The sequence below is a fragment of the Helianthus annuus genome, chromosome 1, assembly GCF_002127325.2.
Source record: "Helianthus annuus cultivar XRQ/B chromosome 1, HanXRQr2.0-SUNRISE, whole genome shotgun sequence".
Classification (NCBI taxonomy): Eukaryota; Viridiplantae; Streptophyta; class Magnoliopsida; order Asterales; family Asteraceae; genus Helianthus; species Helianthus annuus.
This window is the reverse complement of record NC_035433.2, coordinates 90,406,695-90,425,910: the sequence shown is the minus strand read 5'-3', so window position 1 is coordinate 90,425,910 and position 19,216 is coordinate 90,406,695. Positions and strand designations below refer to the sequence as shown.

General features: G+C 37.8%; 2 protein-coding genes across 2 annotated transcripts; both read right to left on the bottom strand.

Annotated features, from left to right (window-relative positions):
* Positions 1-806: 806 nt before the first annotated feature.
* LOC110927149 lies at positions 807-13,139 on the bottom strand. The gene is made up of 8 exons (XM_035988406.1): positions 13,132-13,139; positions 12,939-13,048; positions 12,759-12,855; positions 12,330-12,457; positions 12,268-12,271; positions 1,424-1,558; positions 1,003-1,318; positions 807-902 (listed from the first exon to the last, which is right to left on the bottom strand). The coding sequence occupies exons 1-8, from the start codon at positions 13,137-13,139 to the stop codon at positions 807-809; spliced, it is 894 nt and encodes a 297-aa protein (XP_035844299.1).
* A 2,892-nt stretch (positions 13,140-16,031) lies between these two features.
* On the bottom strand, positions 16,032-18,132 carry LOC110872685 (protein JINGUBANG). Its single transcript, XM_022121547.2, has 2 exons — positions 17,459-18,132; positions 16,032-16,777 (listed from the first exon to the last, which is right to left on the bottom strand). The coding sequence occupies exons 1-2, from the start codon at positions 18,098-18,100 to the stop codon at positions 16,139-16,141; spliced, it is 1,281 nt and encodes a 426-aa protein (XP_021977239.1). The 5' UTR covers positions 18,101-18,132; the 3' UTR covers positions 16,032-16,138.
* Positions 18,133-19,216: the final 1,084 nt, after the last annotated feature.

Here is a 19,216-nt window from a genome sequence, read left to right as displayed (position 1 = left end):
AATTAATTCTGAAGATTTCTGTTAGAGTCAGATTGATAGATTCTGAAAGCTTGTGAAGATCAGATTATGATTCTAAAGATCATGTCAACTGTTGATGCTGATGAACTTAAGGAATCAAGAGATCTGATCAAGAAAATTAGAGAGTTTTATAGCCAGGCATTAATCCTGAAGATGTTACTGAAGAACAAAAGAATACCAGTAAATCGAGAGGGGGAGTCTGAAAATAGATGGTATCAGAGCCCAGAGACTGATCAAGATTAAAGATGTGAAGACGGTGCTCGATAGTCGACTCCATCAACATCTGAGGGGGAGTCTGTTGGTGCACTACATCTGTTGATTACGTCTAAGTGTCTAGGATCAGGTCTTATATCGTATTGTATAGCATAGGGCACGAAATACGAGAAAACAGGAGTCTGTATAGGTTTTAGGAGCATGGATCGCTCATAGGGTCTTTAGAGGCTTGGGTCGCTTATTTGGCACATGTGGGCCGCTTATGTGAACAAGTCTGGATCGCTCATATGGACAAGTGTCACATGAGCGGTCCCAGAGGTCTATATATAGGTGAGTAAGAGCGATCCTTAGGAGTCAGTCCTTGTATTCCACGCCGAAGCTTTGCCGGTGTGAAGATCGAGCTGTAAATCATTTCAAATCAGTAAAACAAGCAGTTAGGAGGAAGAACAAGCTATATCTACTTGCATTTCTTATTATTCCGCATCTGAAACGCAAGAGTTAACCTCTGAACGACTCGTTTGGGTCAGCATTCGATCCTACAATAATGAACTCTTTTTAAACATACTGAACATACTTTAAAAATAAATACTCACCCTTGAAGTTCGTTCAGCAGACATCTGAGAAGAGTCTGAAAGGTTAACGTCTTTAACGTCAGCTACCTCTTGAGTAACCTAAAGGATCATAATATATGATATCATATAAAAAAGTAGACAATCCAGTGTTTAAAACTCAAAAGAAAAATAAATAGATTGAAAGAGTAATTTTATATACTATCTCATCAGAATTTTCATCACCATTACCATCTCCACCAACCAACTCAGAAATTATTACTGGATCCTCAGTTGTTTTTTGCACAGTATAAACACGATAGTCATTTTTAAGATTAATCTCTGAAACATCAACCTTAAAAGCAGCCTTCTTATCAACCAATCGAAATATCTCATGAGGGAATCCAGTATCATTGGCCTTAACCTGCCTCTCTCTTATGTCACTCGCCACTAATCCAAGAAACTTCTGAACACCTCTATCAAACATAACAAAAGAAACACTACCACTCTCATCCTGCACCCGCACTTGCACCTTGAACCTGAAATATACACAACTAACTAAGTAAACTGCAAAACTATATTCAAATATGAGTCTTAGAATGTTATCTATATAAATATAACTCTAATTAATCATCATTGCTTACTTTGTGGTAATCGATGTACATTCAGTATGACATCTGATACAAACCAAAGACGTCGCAGGCAACCAAAGAATATCATCTGAAACATTCTCAACATTCTGCAAGTATTCACTTTTACCCATCACCTTCTTGAAACACCTACGACAGGCAGCATAAAACCAACCATATTGTGACAACCCTCAAAATTTCATGTATCCGTACAATTTATTAATGTTAATTAAAGTGCCTGATGACTGTGCTGAATTACTTAACTGCTTTCTGATTACTGTGTCATACTTACATGTGCTTGTTAACATACTAGTCTTGTGCAGAAAATTGACTAAATGGTCCTGTATGTTTTCCTAAGTGTTCGGAATTAAAAGTGTTACAAAAAGATACATAAAAGACACTAAATGGAATAACTTAGCACTTTAACGGAACGGTATCCAACCGGACATTACCTGGAAAACTAAAATATTGCAAGAAACATTGTTTTTATTTTTCTGAGCTAGTTATGGTTCCCGAGCACGCTAACATACTACATAAAGCATGTAACCCACTAAACACAAGTCTTACACCCTAACCTTCCATTAAATCACCTACTCACCACCAATTTACACTTAACCCCCCCCCCCCTCTTCCATGTCTACGACCCAAGATGTATGGCCCCACCAAGATCACTTAAATCTCCTAGTATCTTCCTAAATCCCATGTGATCTTTTCATTGGGATTTGCTAGATCATGTGTGTACTTGAGGGAGCACATGGACTAATGGGTAAAGACACTAAATGAGGTTATATGAACATAACCACTCACCATCATCACCAACACAATTCTTCCTCCTCTCCACAACAAGCTCACGACCAAACAACCCCCACACACCACCTCCATTTTTGGTCATCATTCATACAATCCAAGTGCATTCCAAGGTGATACAAGGTGTATAACGAAGCTCGGTGTTCTCGGAACTTGAAGGACCACCTCCGTTTGCTATTATCCATCACATTTTCACTAGTGTTCTTCCCTAGCTTTAAGCTAGTAGTAAGCTCCTTGTAATCCTTAGATACTTCATGTTTTTAGTGGTTAATAGATATGTCTTGATGAAATCATATGAACACTAAAGATCATAAACATAAAACTTGAACATAAGCCTTACATAAGATGAAATAATGCTAGAGTGATGTTATTTTGGGTATGTATGATGTTACTTGGTGATTACTAGTAAAATGATGATTGGTCATCATATGGAACTTGTTAAAGAATGACTAAAAACATGGTTTAACAAGTTAGAGGTGATTATGTGCTTGTATGAAATAATCATCTTCTAGTCTACACATGAACTTGAAAGAAAAATGATTTTTCTTGAAAAATAATAAACCAAGTGAACTAGTGATCTTGTAGATCTAAAACTTGTGAACGATTTTTAAAGAGAACCAAGTTTAAAAGGATGATTTTTAGAAGAACATGGTTTTTATTAAACCAACATTATTTTAAATAACAACATAAGTGTAGAAATACTTTTAACACAAGAAGAAGTTATAAGTAAACATTTTTGTAAATTATATTTACAAGTTGTGAACATCTAAAAATCCCGATAATGAGATTTTAACAAAAGTAAACACACTTTGGAGGGTAACTAAACCCACTAAACGCCATACCAAGTTTAAAAGGATGATTTTTAGAAGAACATGGTTTTTATTAAACCAACATTATTTTAAATAACAACATAAGTGTAGAAATACTTTTAACACAAGAAGATGTTATAAGTAAACATTTTTGTAAATTATATTTACAAGTTGTGAACATCTAAAAATCCCGAGAATGAGATTTTAACAAAAGTAAACACACTTTGGAGGGTAACTAAACCCACTAAATGTCGTTGTATGAGGTGTAACAAGCTGGGTCATGAAGCCAAGGATTGCAGGAGCCCACGTCCTGTGAATCAGAATCTCCAACAACAACAACCAGCTCCACAGAACCACCACCAGCAGCAACAGCAAGGCAATAAAGGATGCTTTCAGTGTGGCGCTGAAGGCCACTTTAAGAGGAACTGCCCCCAGCTGAACAAAAATCAGAACAACAGCAACCAAGGAAACGGGAACAACAATGGAGGCAACAATGGAGGCAACAACGGGGGTAACAATAATGGCAATGGCGCCCGAGGTCGTGCCTTCGTGATTGGTCAGGGTGATGCAAGGAATGATCCCAACGTTGTGATGGGTAAGTTTCTTCTGGATGACTTCTTTGTTACTGTTTTATTTGATTCGGGTGCCGATACTAGTTATGTGTCCTTAAAAGTTAGCCAAATGCTCAAGCGCACTCCAACGCTTCTGAACACCAAACACACGGTAGAACTAGCAAACGGTAAAAGTCTTGAAGCCACACACATAGTTAAGGACTGTAACCTCGTCCTAGCTGGTCAGACTTTCTCTATCGACCTTATTCCTATCGTTCTGGGTAGTTTCGATGTTGTTATTGGGATGGATTGGTTATCTCATCAGCAAGCGGAAATTCTTTGCAACGAGAAGATTGTCCGCATCCCTCTCACTGGTAAGGAACCCCTCGTAATTCGTGGCGACAAGAGTGGTGCTGTTGTGGGCATCATCTCTTTCCTTAAGGCCCAGAAGTGGTTGCGAAAGGGCCACGCTGCTATCCTAGCCCTCGTTTCTGATGCATCCTTGGAAGAAAGGAAGATAGAAGACATACCTGTTGTGCGTGATTTTCCTGAGGTATTTCCTGAGCAATTACCTGGTCTTCCGCCTCATCGTCAGGTTGAATTTCAAATCGAGCTAACTCCTGGAGCAGCGCCCATAGCTCGAGCACCTTATCGTCTAGCTCCATCAGAACTTGAAGAACTGTCCACGCAACTGCAAGAACTCTTGGAAAAGGGTTTCATACGTCCTAGCTCTTCGCCTTGGGGAGCTCCAGTGTTATTCGTAAAGAAAAAAGACGGTATCTTCAGAATGCGTATTGACTACCGCGAACTCAACAAGGTGACCGTGAAGAATCGTTATCCTCTCCCACGCATTGATGACTTATTCGACCAGTTGCAAGGGTCAAGTTTCTATTCCAAGATTGACCTAAGGTCAGGCTACCATCAACTGAGAGTCAAAGACGAGGATGTCCCTAAAACAGCATTCAGGACTCGGTTTGGGCATTACGAGTTTCTGGTTATGCCTTTTGGATTAACAAATGCACCTGCAGTCTTCATGGATCTCATGAACAGAGTGTGCAAGCCTTACCTGGATAAGTTTGTCATTGTATTCATCGACGACATCCTGATCTATTCTAAGAGTCAGGAGGAACACGAGCGACACCTGAGGCTTATCTTGGAACTTCTTCGAACAGAGCAGTTGTATGCCAAGTTTTTGAAATGTGACTTCTGGCTTTGCGAAGTCCATTTTCTAGGCCACGTGGTAAACGAGGATGGAATTCATGTGGATCCATCTAAGGTGGACTCGATCAAGAACTGGACTGCACCCCGTACACCAACAGAAATCCGCCAATTCTTGGGTTTGGCAGGATATTACAGAAGGTTTATCAAGGATTTCTCTAAGATTGCGCAACCTCTCACCTCGCTAACCTAGAAGGGTGTCACCTATCGTTGGGGTGATGCACAGGAATCCGCATTTCAGCACTTAAAACACAGACTTTGTAGCGCACCTATCATCTCTTTGCCTGAAGGCACAGATGATTTTGTAGTTTATTGCGACGCTTCCATCCAAGGACTTGGTTGCGTGTTGATGCAACGCGACAAGGTCATTGCCTACGCATCGCGCCAACTTAAGGTTCACGAAAGGAACTACACTACACACAACTTGGAGTTGGGAGTGGTTGTTTTCGCACTTAAGATATGGAGGCTGATGTGCGTGTAGTGTAATATATTTTTAATGTATATTTAAGCCCTTTTGACACTTTTAGCCAAGTTTTAAATTTATAAAACACGATATTCACTAACACTAAACACACATATGGGCAAGTGCACCCATCGTGGACGTAGTATAGTGTTGGTAAGATACCGAGGTCGTCCAAGGACACAAGAGCTTTTAGTACCGGTTTATCCTCAACGTCTAATCAAATCAAAAAGTTAGAAAAGATTTTTAAACTAAGAAAATAAAAACTAACTAAATGCTAAAAAATAAAAATAAAATAAAAACAGATAGGCAAGATGAATCACTTGGATCCGACTCGTGTATTAGTATAACCTTTGATCATTTTCGCACTTTTGCACTTGTTTAAGAGATTATCTTAGTTATTGTAGTAGGCCCCTCTTTTGAAGGCGACGTTACCCTCAACCCAGTAGTTTGAGTCAGCAAGGATACAATCCTAAAGGGTTGGATTATTGGAAGATAATGAATTAAGTTATTAATGCAAATTGTGGTAGGCCCCACTTTTGGCGGTGACGTTACCCTCGGCTAAGTAGTCTGAGTCAGCAGGGATACAGTCCTAAATAGCCGGGTTATAGTATTAATAGTAGTTAACTTATGAGGGGGTCAAAGAGTTTGGATCCCCGCCATCCAATACCTATGGGTATTGAAGGAGATCCTACTAAAATTGACCCAGGTCCCTTGCAGGACCTCTAAATGCTGAACAAGGGCAAGAACCTTACCAAACCGTTCCCTTAACCCCCGACCAGGTAGCCAACATACCTCCATATAGACCGTGGAGATATGAATGGTGAAAATCTTTTATTTTATATAGACAGTAAAATAATGCCAAGACACCACGGACAAACGATAAGGAAAGATCACCTTCAACATAAGCAACTAGTTATTAAAGTCATTAATACAAAACCAAATAAAAAGTGCAAAAGATTAAAAATAAAAAGTATTATACTAAACACTTGTCTTCACCAAGTGATGTAAGAGACTTAGGCAAACATGGCCTTTGATTGTCAAGAACTCTTACGATCAATCTTGGATCCCGAGACGACTCACACACTCTATGATGGACAATGGATAATGGTGGTGGTGGGTGGTGGATGAAGTGTGAGAGAGGTGGTGTGCCAAGGGATGAGTTGAAATGAAACCAAGCACTCCTATTTATAGGCTGAACAGAAGGCTGGGCACGGCCCCGTGTCCGCTGGACACGCCCCCGTGCCCGTCTGACACTCTCTCTCTCTTCATCAATTGTAATTCGCAATTACAATTAATGCGCCTGCTGTACTTTCGTCACGCCCCCGTGCTCACTGGACACGGCCCCGTGGTGGGCAATAGAAGCTTCTATAGGTTTGTCTTTTCTGCTGCTTCTTGGGCACGGCCCCGTGCTGGCTGAGCACGGGGCGTGTTCAGTCTTCTTTTTTCTCTTCTTTGCTTGGGAGGATGCCGTTGAGGGTTCGGGCAATCCACTTTTGTTCCTTTTCTTGTATTTATGTTAGAATTAGCTGTCTTTTTGCTTCTTTTGTGAATTTGAGCTCATTTCATCCTGAAAATACAAAAGGAAGACAAAAACACTCTTTTTCCAACATTAGTACTAAAAGAGGGTTAGTTTTATGCCTTATTTGATGTAATTTATATGTTGCATTTTACACACATCAGTGGCATTACCTGTACGGTACCAAGTGCACCATTTACACCGATCACAGGAGTCTCGAGCATATCCTCAAGCAAACGGAGTTAAACATGCAACAACGTCAATGGGTCGAACTCTTGAATGACTACGAATGTGCGATCAAGTATCATCCGGGCAAAGCCAATGTTGTGGCCGACGCCCTCAGTCGAAAGGATACTATACCTAAGCGTGTACGTGCGTTACAGCTTACCATTCACTCTAACCTTCCCGCTCAAATTCGTGATGCTAAGGTCGAAGCATTGAAAGCAGAGAACATCAGGGCTGAGTCCCTGCGAGGGTCGAGGCAGCGGTTAGAACAAAAGGAAGACGGCGCCTACTATGTTAACGAACGCATCTGGGTTCCATTTTATGGAGGCTTACGCGAGCTTGTGATGGATGAAGCACATAAGTCTCGTTATTCGGTACATCCTGGTTCGGATAAGATGTACCACGACCTAAAGGCTACATACTGGTGGCCTAGCATGAAAGCCCACATAGCAACCTATGTCAGTAAATGCTTGACTTGTGCTAGGGTGAAGGTTGAATACCAGAAACCATCAGGCTTACTCCAACAACCAGAGATCCCGAAATGGAAATGGGAGCAAATTTCCATGGATTTCGTTACTGGCCTGCCTAGATCTCCACGCGGAAATGATACCATTTGGGTAATCTTGGATCGACTGACCAAGTCTGCACACTTCTTGGCTATCAAGGAAACCGACAAGTTTTCTACCCTAGCAGACATCTACCTAAAGGAAGTAGTATCAAGGCACGGAGTGCCAACCTCCATCATCTCTGATCGAGACTCACGTTTTACATCTGAATTGTGGCAAGCTATGCACAAGTCCTTTGGTTCTCGATTAGACATGAGCACAGCATATCATCCACAGACGGATGGGCAATCTGAACGTACCATCCAAACCCTTGAAGACATGCTTAGGGCATGTGTAATCGACTTCGGTAATGGCTGGGGAAAAACACCTCCCGTTAGTGGAGTTTTCGTATAACAACAGTTACCACACCAGTATCCAGGCCGCTCCATTCGAGGCATTGTACGGACGGAAGTGCCGATCACCTCTTTGTTGGGCAGAGGTTGGCGACAGTCAAATCACTGGTCCAGAACTTGTAGTAGATACAACCGAGAAGATTGCTCAGATACGACAACGAATGGCCGCAGCTCGTGACCGTCAGAAAAGCTATGCTGATAAGCGAAGAAAGCCACTCGAGTTCCAGGTTGGGGATCGGGTGCTACTCAAAGTCTCACCTTGGAAAGGTGTAGTTCGTTTTGGCAAATGAGGCAAACTCAATCCGCGTTATGTCGGACCGTTCGAGATCATTGAGAAAATTAGCAAAGTCGCTTACAGGTTGAATCTACCTAAAGAACTCAGCGGAGTTCACAACGTATTCCACGTGTCAAATCTGAAAAAGTGTCTGTCAGATGAGACCCTCATAGTTCCCTTGAAGGAGCTCACTATCGACGACCAGCTGCGATTCGTCGAGGAACCTGTAGAGATTACAGACCGAGACGTTAAGATTCTCAAGCATACCAAAATACCTCTTGTCCGAGTTCGTTAGAATTCCCGTCGTGGCCCAGAGTATACCTGGGAACGAGAAGACCAAATGAAACTCAAGTATGCCCAGTTGTTTAGAAAAAGTGCAACCACTACTGAGGCTGAAGCTACTGCAGAATTTCGGGACGAAATTCCAAACCAACAGGGGGATGATGTGACACCCCAGGAAAACCAGGAAACCATGCAACTTAACTAGCTTCCTCAGTAACCACGCGCTAAATTTCGGGACGAAATTTTCTTAACAAGGGGAGAATGTGACAACCCTCAAAATTTCATGTATCCGTACGATTTATTAATGTTAATTAAAGTGCCTGATGACTGTGCTGAATTACTTAACTGCTTTCTGATTACTGTGTCATACTTACATGTGCTTGTTAACATACTAGTCTTGTGCAGAAAATTGACTAAATGGTCCTGTATGTTTTCCTAAGTGTTGGGAATTAAAAGTGTTACAAAAAGATACATAAAAGACACTAAACGGAATAACTTAGCACTTTAACGGAACGGTATCCAACCGAACAACCGGACATTACCCGGAACACTAAAATATTGCAAGAAACATTGTTTTTATTTTTCTGAGCTAGTTATGGTTCCCGAGCACGCTAACATATTACATAAAGCATGTAACCCACTAAACACAAGTCTTACACCCTAACCTTCCATTAAATCACCTACTGACCACCAATTTACACTTAACCCCCCTCTTCCGTGTCTACGACCCAAGATGTATGGCCCCACCAAGATCACTTAAATCTCATAGTATCTTCCTAAATCCCATGTGATCTTTTCATTGGGATTTGCTAGATCATGTGTGTACTTGAGGGAGCACATGGACTAATGGGTAAAGACACTAAATGAGGTTATATGAACATAACCACTCACCATCATCACCAACACAATTCTTCCTCCTCTCCACAACAAGCTCACGGCCAAACATTTTCATCATTCATACAATCCGAGTGCATTCCAAGGTGATACAAGGTGTATAACGAAGCTCGGTGTTCTCGGAACTTAAAGGACCACCTCTGTTTGCTATTATCCATCACATTTTCGCTAGTGTTCTTCCCTAGCTTTAAGCTAGTAGTAAGCTCCTTGTAATCCTTAGATACTTCATGTTTTTAGTGGTTAATAGATATGTCTTGATGAAATCATATGAACACTAAAGATCATAAACATAAAACTTGAACATAAGCCTTACATAAGATGAAATAATGCTAGAGTGATGTTATTTTGGGTATGTATGATGTTACTTGGTGATTACTAGTAATATGATGATTGATCATCATATGGAACTTGTTAAAGCATGATTAAAAACATGGTTTAACAAGTTAGAGGTGATTATGTGCTTGTATGAAATAATCATCTTCTAGTCTACACATGAACTTGAAAGAAAAATGATTTTTCTTGAAAAATAATAAACCAAGTGAACTAGTGATCTTGTAGAACTAAAACTTGTGAACGATTTTCAAAGAGAACCAAGTTTAAAAGGATGATTTTTAGAAGAACATGGTTTTTATTAAACCGACATTATTTTAAATAACAACATAAGTGTATAAATACTTTTAACACAAGAAGGTGTTATAAGTAAACATTTTTGTAAATTATATTTACAAGTTGTAAACATCTAAAAATCACGAGAATGAGATTTTAACAAAAGTAAATACACTTTGGAGGGTAACTAAACTCACTAAACGCCATACCAAGTTACTACGCGTTTTTATGAAACATCAAGTTCATGTTGGTTTGTAAATAGAATAGTTTGCTCTTGGTAAATTGTTGTTGATTGTTGAATGATTTTTGGAAAAGAAAATGATATGCTTATTAGCATGGACACCTCCATTTACAAAGGAAACTCTGGCGAAATTTTCTAAAAATTCCAACACTTAGAAATTATTCTTCTAAAGAAGTGTTTACAAATATGTTTTAACTTTGTCTTTTAAAATAAACTTCGCCATGAGTTTTGTTACAAAAATACAAAGTATCGGAGGTTGATTTTTACAAGTAAAATGGATAAATATATATTTCGAATATATATTTTATATTAGGACACTTGTGTGGATACTTGTTTATTTTGTGAGATAGTTATATTATTTTAGGGTAAAATAATGTAACTTAACAATATAACTTGACATTTGAATTGTGTGGTATGTGATAGAAGTAATGAGTAAATAAACCATACGTAGGATACGTGTTATGCATGAGAAACTGATTGTTATCTGTACCTTATTAGGACGTGCTTGATTTCCTGATTATTTGAGTAATTAATCTAACCGAGCAAACCGAGGTGAGTTCACACACTTTCTAAGGCATGGGATTCCCGGTGGTTGGGAATGGGTTAAAGAATTAAAACGGAACCTACATATCCTCCTTGGGTAGGATATGTACCGCCATCCTCCATGGGTAGGATGCGAATATTAATCCTGCGTATTCTCCTTGGGTAGAATACGTACGTTCGTCCTCCTTAGGTAGGACAACAACCTTAAAACTTACTGGACAAAACTCTATCATTAAGTCCCTCATTTTATATCGACTTAATCGCCGAGGCCAATGGCGAGCGGGTCATTAGTTAATAGCGCTATTAGGTTTAACAAACCTCACACCGTGCCAGTCGGACGGGCATGTACTAATGGACTATGGCAAACTGTTAATGATGATAGACATTGACGTAGGGCACAACTATTGTTCGTCAGTTGTCGATATGGTAACGGTCTAGTGGTTCACATGGGGAAGCCCCCACTGATCATGGATATGGTTTGGGTAATAAAGAAGGAACTGGTTAATCATATTTTCAACTATGGGGTAACCCCCACGACAAGTAAGCCAGCAAAAGACAAACCATGTTTTCGGAAACAACTTAAAACTAAACAACCAAATCGTGAACTCACTCAACTTTGTTGTTGACTTGTTGTTACATGCCTTACAAGTCGTTAGATGCTTATGGAGCTTGCACGAGAAGGAGGTCGTTATGGGATACGGACTGTTATGTTCCGTGCTTAACATTTAACCCTTATGAACTTATTAAACTTACGTTTTGGACTTTAAACTTATGAACTATGGAACTTATGTTTTGGACTTACGTTTTATGCTTCCGCTGTTAACTTAGAGTTGGTTACTTCCTTTTGGTCACCAATTGTATTGTGGTTGGTTTTATTTACTTAATTACGTTGTTCAATATGATTGGTGGCTCGATCCTGGTCATGTCACGCCTCCAAGCGGTGATACTCCGCATGGTGGATTTTTGGGGGTGTGACACATACTCTTCTTAAACAATCTTAATTGTTGCAACCATAACACAAGACATTTCCTGTAAAAACACAACACACTTCATGTAAAAACACGCAGGTGACAAACCAAAAAAATAACCAAACTATATACAAAGAAGTGAAACCTCTTCTATCTCGCTAATCTCATCAACATGTTTCTTCACACCTTCAGTTACAAATTCTTTATGTAATGGAAAAATACTCTAAGACGATAGTATCGTCTGAGAAGTAGAACTACTCCCTTGTCCAAACTTCAATATCTGCCTTTGCATACCACAAATGATTAGAATTAGTATACAAATGACATGAAACCAAGTATTTGACTTTACCATCTATATATAATAGAAATTATATTAACTATTACCTCCTCCTTAGCTCATCAACTTCATGAATTTCTTGATTCAGAAAAAATCGTGTTGCAAACTTGTCACTTTGAACAGTATATTCACATACACGAAAAAGTATATAAATATTTAATGTGTACCTGTCTTTATATTGCCAGAAATAAACAATATAGTTATGATTTGCAGAAAGTAACAAAAATACCTTTCCATTCCTTATACTTTCCATGTTGTACAACAGCCATCACATGCTCATGAGGTGGGACTTTAGAAATGAAGTCCTTAATCTGCAGAGCATAATCATCCCACACAGTACACCGCAAAACCTTACCACTGCATGAAAAGAATATTCATATCAAAACAACATTGAATGAATAAAAACAGAAAACAAATCAGGAAAACTATAACATTTATTAAAGTAGCAAATGGTTTCAATTTCAGTACTATATTCACTAAGAATAAACTGTAGACCTCATTTATTACCATGATTCAGCATTACATACAAACAATATAAACCTCATTTATTACCATTACATGATCCCACATTAAATACAAACATTCTTCATCTTATTTATTAACATTAAATACAGAGCTTATGATCACTACATGACTGAACATATAAACAACAGCTTACTCCAAATCCTCAATATCGAAATTCAACTTCTTAGTCTCCTTTGGAGGTCGATCAAAGATTTCAAGATCTCCACAAGAAATCACAGATCCAGCAACATCTACATGATCACATTATACAAGAATATAAGTAAAACTCTCTAATATTATACAAGCAAGACATGATTACAAAAATATACATTACCAACACTCAAAGCGTTTAACGCCTCTACTTGAAGAATATCTTCATAAGCTCTGAAATTGAAACCATACTCAACACCTTGCCAATCTCTCACACGAGTAACAGTTGTGCATCTATAAAAGTTGATTTTATAAGACTGCACTACTACTTTATATAAATCTTTATTCTCACCAACACCAAACTTCGAAAGAATCACAACAACATCTTCTTGCAGCTGCCCATCAAAAACAGGTATCAGATGACTCTTAATACCTCCTTGAATCTTAGCACCCTGAAGAACATTTAAAGAAATTATGTTTTTAGCATAAAACACTACATTTTCTAAAATAAAACGGAAAAGCAGAGATATAAATTACCTTCTCATCAATGAAGATGATCTCCATTTTGTAACCCTGATTCCATTTTCGTATAATTCTCGCCTTCATGTTCCACATATCCTTAGCAGGATTCAAATCGTTAACAAAACTAAGATTATTACTGTCAACTGATATTGACATGCTTCTAATTCGGAATTCGGGTTGTGATTAAATTTCAAATTTCAAAATCAGAGAAGATGAAAGCGTGATGAAATATGAAGAGGGAAATGCGAAGAAAAGCCTTATATAAGAAGGATGATTGACAGGAGTTTGAATCTGAGTGACATGCATTAATTGCTCATTACTTATTCCCATGCATATTTAAATTTGAATTTCCCGGTAATTAGCGTTAAACATCTGCTGATCTAAAAGTATTACGGAAGATAACAACATCTGCTGCTGCTAAGTATACATTTGCCAAAGGAACCAGCTGCTACTTTCTCGTAGATGGGCAGTGGTTGCTTACTTTGTGGTTAGAATGTGGACCAGACCTTTAAAATTTGAAAATACACAAGGCAGTGGTTTGATGTGGGCCAACTTTGAATTTTAAAATCTTTTAATATTAGACTTTATGATGTAATAATGAGATAAGAAAAGCCTTGTTAGACATGCTCTCAAGCTGACACATCAGCTTTTCTTATGTCACTTGGATTTCTGCTTTTATAGAAAGTATAGATAGATACACATTAAATCTTTAAGAATTTGCTGCAACTATTTTAAATGAATAATGATAATAAAAAAAAGAATTAGGTCAAAAGTAGTTAAGAATTTAACCTTCGTCAAATCCACTTCCATTCATCTCCTTTTCGCCATAAGTAGATTATATAATTATAAGAATATAAATTAATATAAATTTGTTATTGTCCACTCAAAAAGAAATTGTTATTGCAATAATTTGGAAAGATAATAAATGATAGTTGGTCAACTATTTTAGTCCATTTAATTTATAAATTACTTGGATATGTAAAACTTAAATATAATAGTTTTCAGTATATATAATAGCTTTTATTTAACTTTCGTCATTGTCACCTTTGAAGGTATCATCCAATTGTTTGTTTTTTAATCATATATTTCCTACCTACATGTCATTAAACAAATTAGATTAGTCTCTTTAGATTTAAAATTTTATTATTAAAATTGTCTTTTTGCCTACTTATACCTGATCCACTGAGTGTAGTTCATTAAACAATGCCAATTATTTACTAACATGTTTCATAAAGATAATCTTTATTTAAAGATGTTTGTTTGATAAATACTATTAAATTCATTAATTATTTTTGAAGATACTTGTGATTCGCTACACAATAATAAATTCATCCAATAAAGTTACGTGGCAATAAAATCAATAATCAAAAGCAAATTAAAACGACTTAAAGCTAAAGCAATTAAGACTTTCTTGAATAAATTTTTGTATCTAAGATATTTATGGCGACCTGTACTCTTTTTTCTTTTACTCTTTTACTCTTTTCTCTTTTAAATTGTTGTTAATTGAATTTTGACCAAAAAAATTGAAATTCCTCACCGTTAAAAAAAATATATTATACAATTCTATTGGAATATTTGGAACTACATCGCATACAAAAGGAGAAGTTGAATTCTATGAGTAAACTTTTGTGGAATTAGTTTCATTTTAGTTCAATATTTGATAAATCAAACTGGTAAAAATGTTTTAAATATAGTTCTAGAAATGAATTGGTTTCAAAACAGGTGAATATGTATTTTTTTTATTTATTGTCTTTTTTGTTTAATTGCCAAGCAATCTTTGTCTAAAAAGAAATTTGGAGGCTTGTGACCGAAAGTTTACAAACAAAAAATAATGGTTTACAATGAAACTAGATTGTTTCCGTAAGTCGTGCGTTTTTATAGCAGGCGACATGTTATATGATGCATTAACCATATGAAACGTGTGTTACAACAAAAATGGAATCGAACTTGTGTTGGTTCGATTAGTGAGGATTCCACCTAACCACTACATCACCCTTACCTTTGCATCTAGAGTTAGCAGTGTCAAAACGTACAATAACTCGAATTTATACCGTCTAATGAAAACGTATTGTATTTGACCCGATTGTTTCCAAACACAATTTACGTCAAAATATAGACCAACTGAAAAGGTATCAACAATAAGCATGAAACATATTGTATTTAACAAGACTCGTTTCCTAAAAAAATTTATGTCGAATTATGAATTCAAATTGTTTACGTTGAAACATGAATTTATACCGACACGTACATTAAAATGTCAAAACGTAGACCAACTGAAAACGAGCATAAAACTAAGCAAGAAACACATTATATTTGACCGACTCGTTTTCGAAAATTATTTTACATTAAAACGTGAATTTATACCTACACGTACATAAAAATAAACACGTGAGAGAATAGGAATTTTTTTTTTTTTGAACTAAAGAATGAAAATAGGGGGGGGGGGGGGGGGTTAGTTTGAACTCAAGGTGATGAAAATCACATTTTATAAAGTTTTAAGAAAGTGTATAGGAGATGGAAATGTTATTTTTAAATGTTTAGGGGTTGTTTTTGTCAAATTCCAAAGTTAAGGGTTGACATTTTAGTAGTTCCCTAGATTTATCTTAACTTAAAACTCATTAAAAATTAAACAATATATCCAAATATCACATATAAACAAGTGGTCTTAGCGTCTTTGTCTGTGAAACACGAACCTAAGATCTCAAAACTTAGGTGTTTTTTAAGGTTTTGTTTTTGTCAATAGTCACCAACTCCATTAGTTAAAACGTAATACGTGACGAAACCATTTATTTATGTACCGAGTATGAATGTTTTTCCTTTAAAACAAAAATGTAGAAATTACACTTGTAAATCATAATAAAATCAACCATCAACATTTGCCATCGAAGCTTTTTCCATGGCCAAAGGAACCCAAACTTTCCATGCTCTAATATCACCATCCAAACCACCACTATACACCATATACTCTCTCCCGTCACCATCACCGTCACCGTCACCGTCACTGTCGTTTTCTGCCGCCACGGCCAAACACTTCACCGGTCCACCGTGACCTTCCAAAACACCCAAACACGAATAGCTTTTCCCCACCACTCTCCGCCACAACCTCACCGTCTTATCAGCCGATCCACTACACACCAATTCACCCACAATTCTCACACACAAAATCGCCTTTCGATGCCCCATAAGCGCCCCCACAACCGCCATATGCCCGCCACCGGAGAAGTTTCTTTCACTTGCTATCATCACGCCTGAACAGGCGCCCGAGATTAACACGGACAGATTATCGTCGTAAGCCAAAGCATTCACCGTGGACTTATGGTGAACTAACGAATCAATTAAATCGTGTTTTCGATTTCTTTGATTGAATCTCCATACTTTAATTTTCTTGTCAGCTGAGCCGGTGTACACGAAGCCTTCACCGGATAACACAATCGCGTTAATGGCGTCGTCGTGTGCGTTTGTAACCGATTCTAAACACTTGAAATCGGAACTTCTCCAAACCTTGTATCAGATAGAATATATTAGTTAGAGTTTATTGTAATAATATGTAATTTAATTAAAAATATATAATTTGATTAAATTCTTTTTATAATTATTTCCATTTTTTAATATATTAGTTAGAGTTTATTGTAACAACATGCGCGCTAATTAAAAATATATAATTTTGATTAAATTCTCTTTGTACTTATTCTCATTGTATCTAATTATTAACGGCGAGCCGGGGGTCTCACTGGAAGCAGCCTCTCTATTCCTATGGGGTAGAGGTAAGGCTGTCTACATCTTACACTCCTTAAACCCTACCTTTACTTTGCTATTGGTGGGATTTACTGAATATGATGATGATGTATCTAATTATTAACGGAACCAAGAGGGACAAGAAGGAACGTCGACCCTGGTCATGAAATTTGTTGGGTATTTTCCCATAAAATTTGAGGGTTTTTTTTTATAACTGGAACATGAATTCGGCCCCTTATAATTGTAACAAGAGGGTCTATTGACCATGGTCAACGGAATTTGTTTGATTTTTTCTTTTTTCATAAAATAGGAGTTGAAAAAATGAGTTAGGCCCTCTAATTGTAACGCTACGTATACAGACCCTTTTAGTAATCGTTAACTAAAAGGTTCGGCGGTATATTCTTTAGTTGATCAATAATACATAATACCTTACAATGTTTTCAGTACCTTAAAACTCCGATCCCACGAACCGGAGTAGATCAACGACTTATCTCCCGACACAGCCAACGACGACACAGCGTCGTTATGGTGAATCCATATCAGTTTCTTATGCCGTCGAATCGTCACATAATTCTTCGCAAACAACACCTTACTCAACCGGTCTTTCAAAGTAGGCAAACTCGCAACAATCTTAATCCCCATCTCACTAATCTTCCATACCCTAATCCTATGATCTTGATGACCACTCACAACAACATCATCACTCAACATTTGCAAACACTTAACCGCACTACTACACCGAACCGAAACAAACTCGTCATCGTCGGATGTAGTGTGACGTGGCCAACGGTGGATGTGGGAGTTAGATGAGCCGGTGTAAAGGTGGTTTCCGGCGAGGGTGAGGGAGAGGATGTGAGAGGAGTTGGGGTGGATTGTGAATAAGGAGTGGTGGTGGAGGGTGGTTTGTTGTGGTGGTAGTAGGGTGGAGATTGATGAGGGTAGGCTTGATCTTGAGGAGGAGAATGAAGAGTTGAAAGAGTCTTGTGAAAAGGAATGTGATCGGAAGTTGTTTATGTCTTGGTCGTCTTTTGGTTTGGAGAATAAGCGAAAGGAGCAAGAGAATTGTGGGAAGTTTAAGTTTCCGACCATTTTTGTGGTGTGTTTTTTTTTTTTTTTTTTTTATGGTGTTGAAGATTGGTTATAAAGGTGGGGGAGTGGTGAGTGAAGAAGAAGGTTGTGAGGTGTATTTTGGTAAATAGACGAAAAGGTAAAGAAAATTGGTAAAAAGGGGACACATGGTCGATTTTGGATTTTAATATTTTTAGTGTTTAATTTTGTGTATTATTTTATTTTATATAATATAGTATTTTAATGTTAACCAATTTTTAGAAAATATATTGTTATTTTATATAATATAATATTTTAATGTTAACCAATTTTAATGTATATTATTATTTTATTTTATACAAGAGAAAGAAGACGGAAGAAACACCAATTTAATCAGGTGGGTAAAACAATATTTAACAGGATAATGAGCTTTGATTTTCATAAGTAAGTTTAGAAGATTGATTTATCTATAAAACTAAAAACAATTGTGGTATTTATAGCCGTATTGGTGAGATGTGATTGGGTGAGACATCACTCTTGGAATATTCATTTGGTCCTCTCTCTGCTGACCGTGAGTGGTGGCAGAGGAGGGGTGCGTTTGCGGCCTATTATTGGTTAGATGTCACTATCAGGACGTCCATGTGGTCTTTTTAACGTTAGCCGTTAATGGAGGTTGTGAAGGATGTGAATCCGCGGAACACGATTGGTTGGGTGTCACTGTCCACTGTACTTCTTGTCGCCCCTGTGATAATCGTTAGTGGAGATCTGTTGTACAATATTTTGTGGAACGTCATTGCCCACACGTTGCTCTCACATTGTCCTTTTTGTCTCCTCTATCCTGGCATATCTTATGTGGCGAGTGCGCTCCACGGATGATTTGTTTTGGTCAGTTGTCCGGGTTATGGTTTAAGTTTGTGCTTTCCCCGGACCCGCCAAGGGGTCCGAGTCCATATCTCTTCAAAGACCATCTTCAATGCTCCAATGTGAAAAGGAAATATGAGAGTCTGTTTAACGTAGAGTAAAGAGATGAGAGGGTGAAGAGGGATCTAGCTAAAGTCGCATCATTGAAGGATTGTGATGGGAGAAGAAGAAAGGGAAGGAAGTGGGTGCCCGCTTATTGTTTCACTTGACATGTAGGGCAGGTGTCAACATGGAGCC

Coding starts and splice junctions, on each gene's coding strand:
- LOC110927149 (XM_035988406.1), bottom strand. Junction 1,319..1,423: donor TGTACATCGATTACCACAAA/GTAAGCAATGAT, acceptor TGTATATTTCAG/GTTCAAGGTGCAAGTGCGGG. Junction 903..1,002: donor ATGAAAATTCTGATGAGATA/GTATATAAAATT, acceptor ATGATCCTTTAG/GTTACTCAAGAGGTAGCTGA.
- LOC110872685 (XM_022121547.2), bottom strand. CDS start 18,100: ATGGTCGGAAACTTAAACTTCCCACAATTCTCTTGCTCCTTTCGCTTA. Junction 16,778..17,458: donor CGTGGGATCGGAGTTTTAAG/GTACTGAAAACA, acceptor ATCTGATACAAG/GTTTGGAGAAGTTCCGATTT.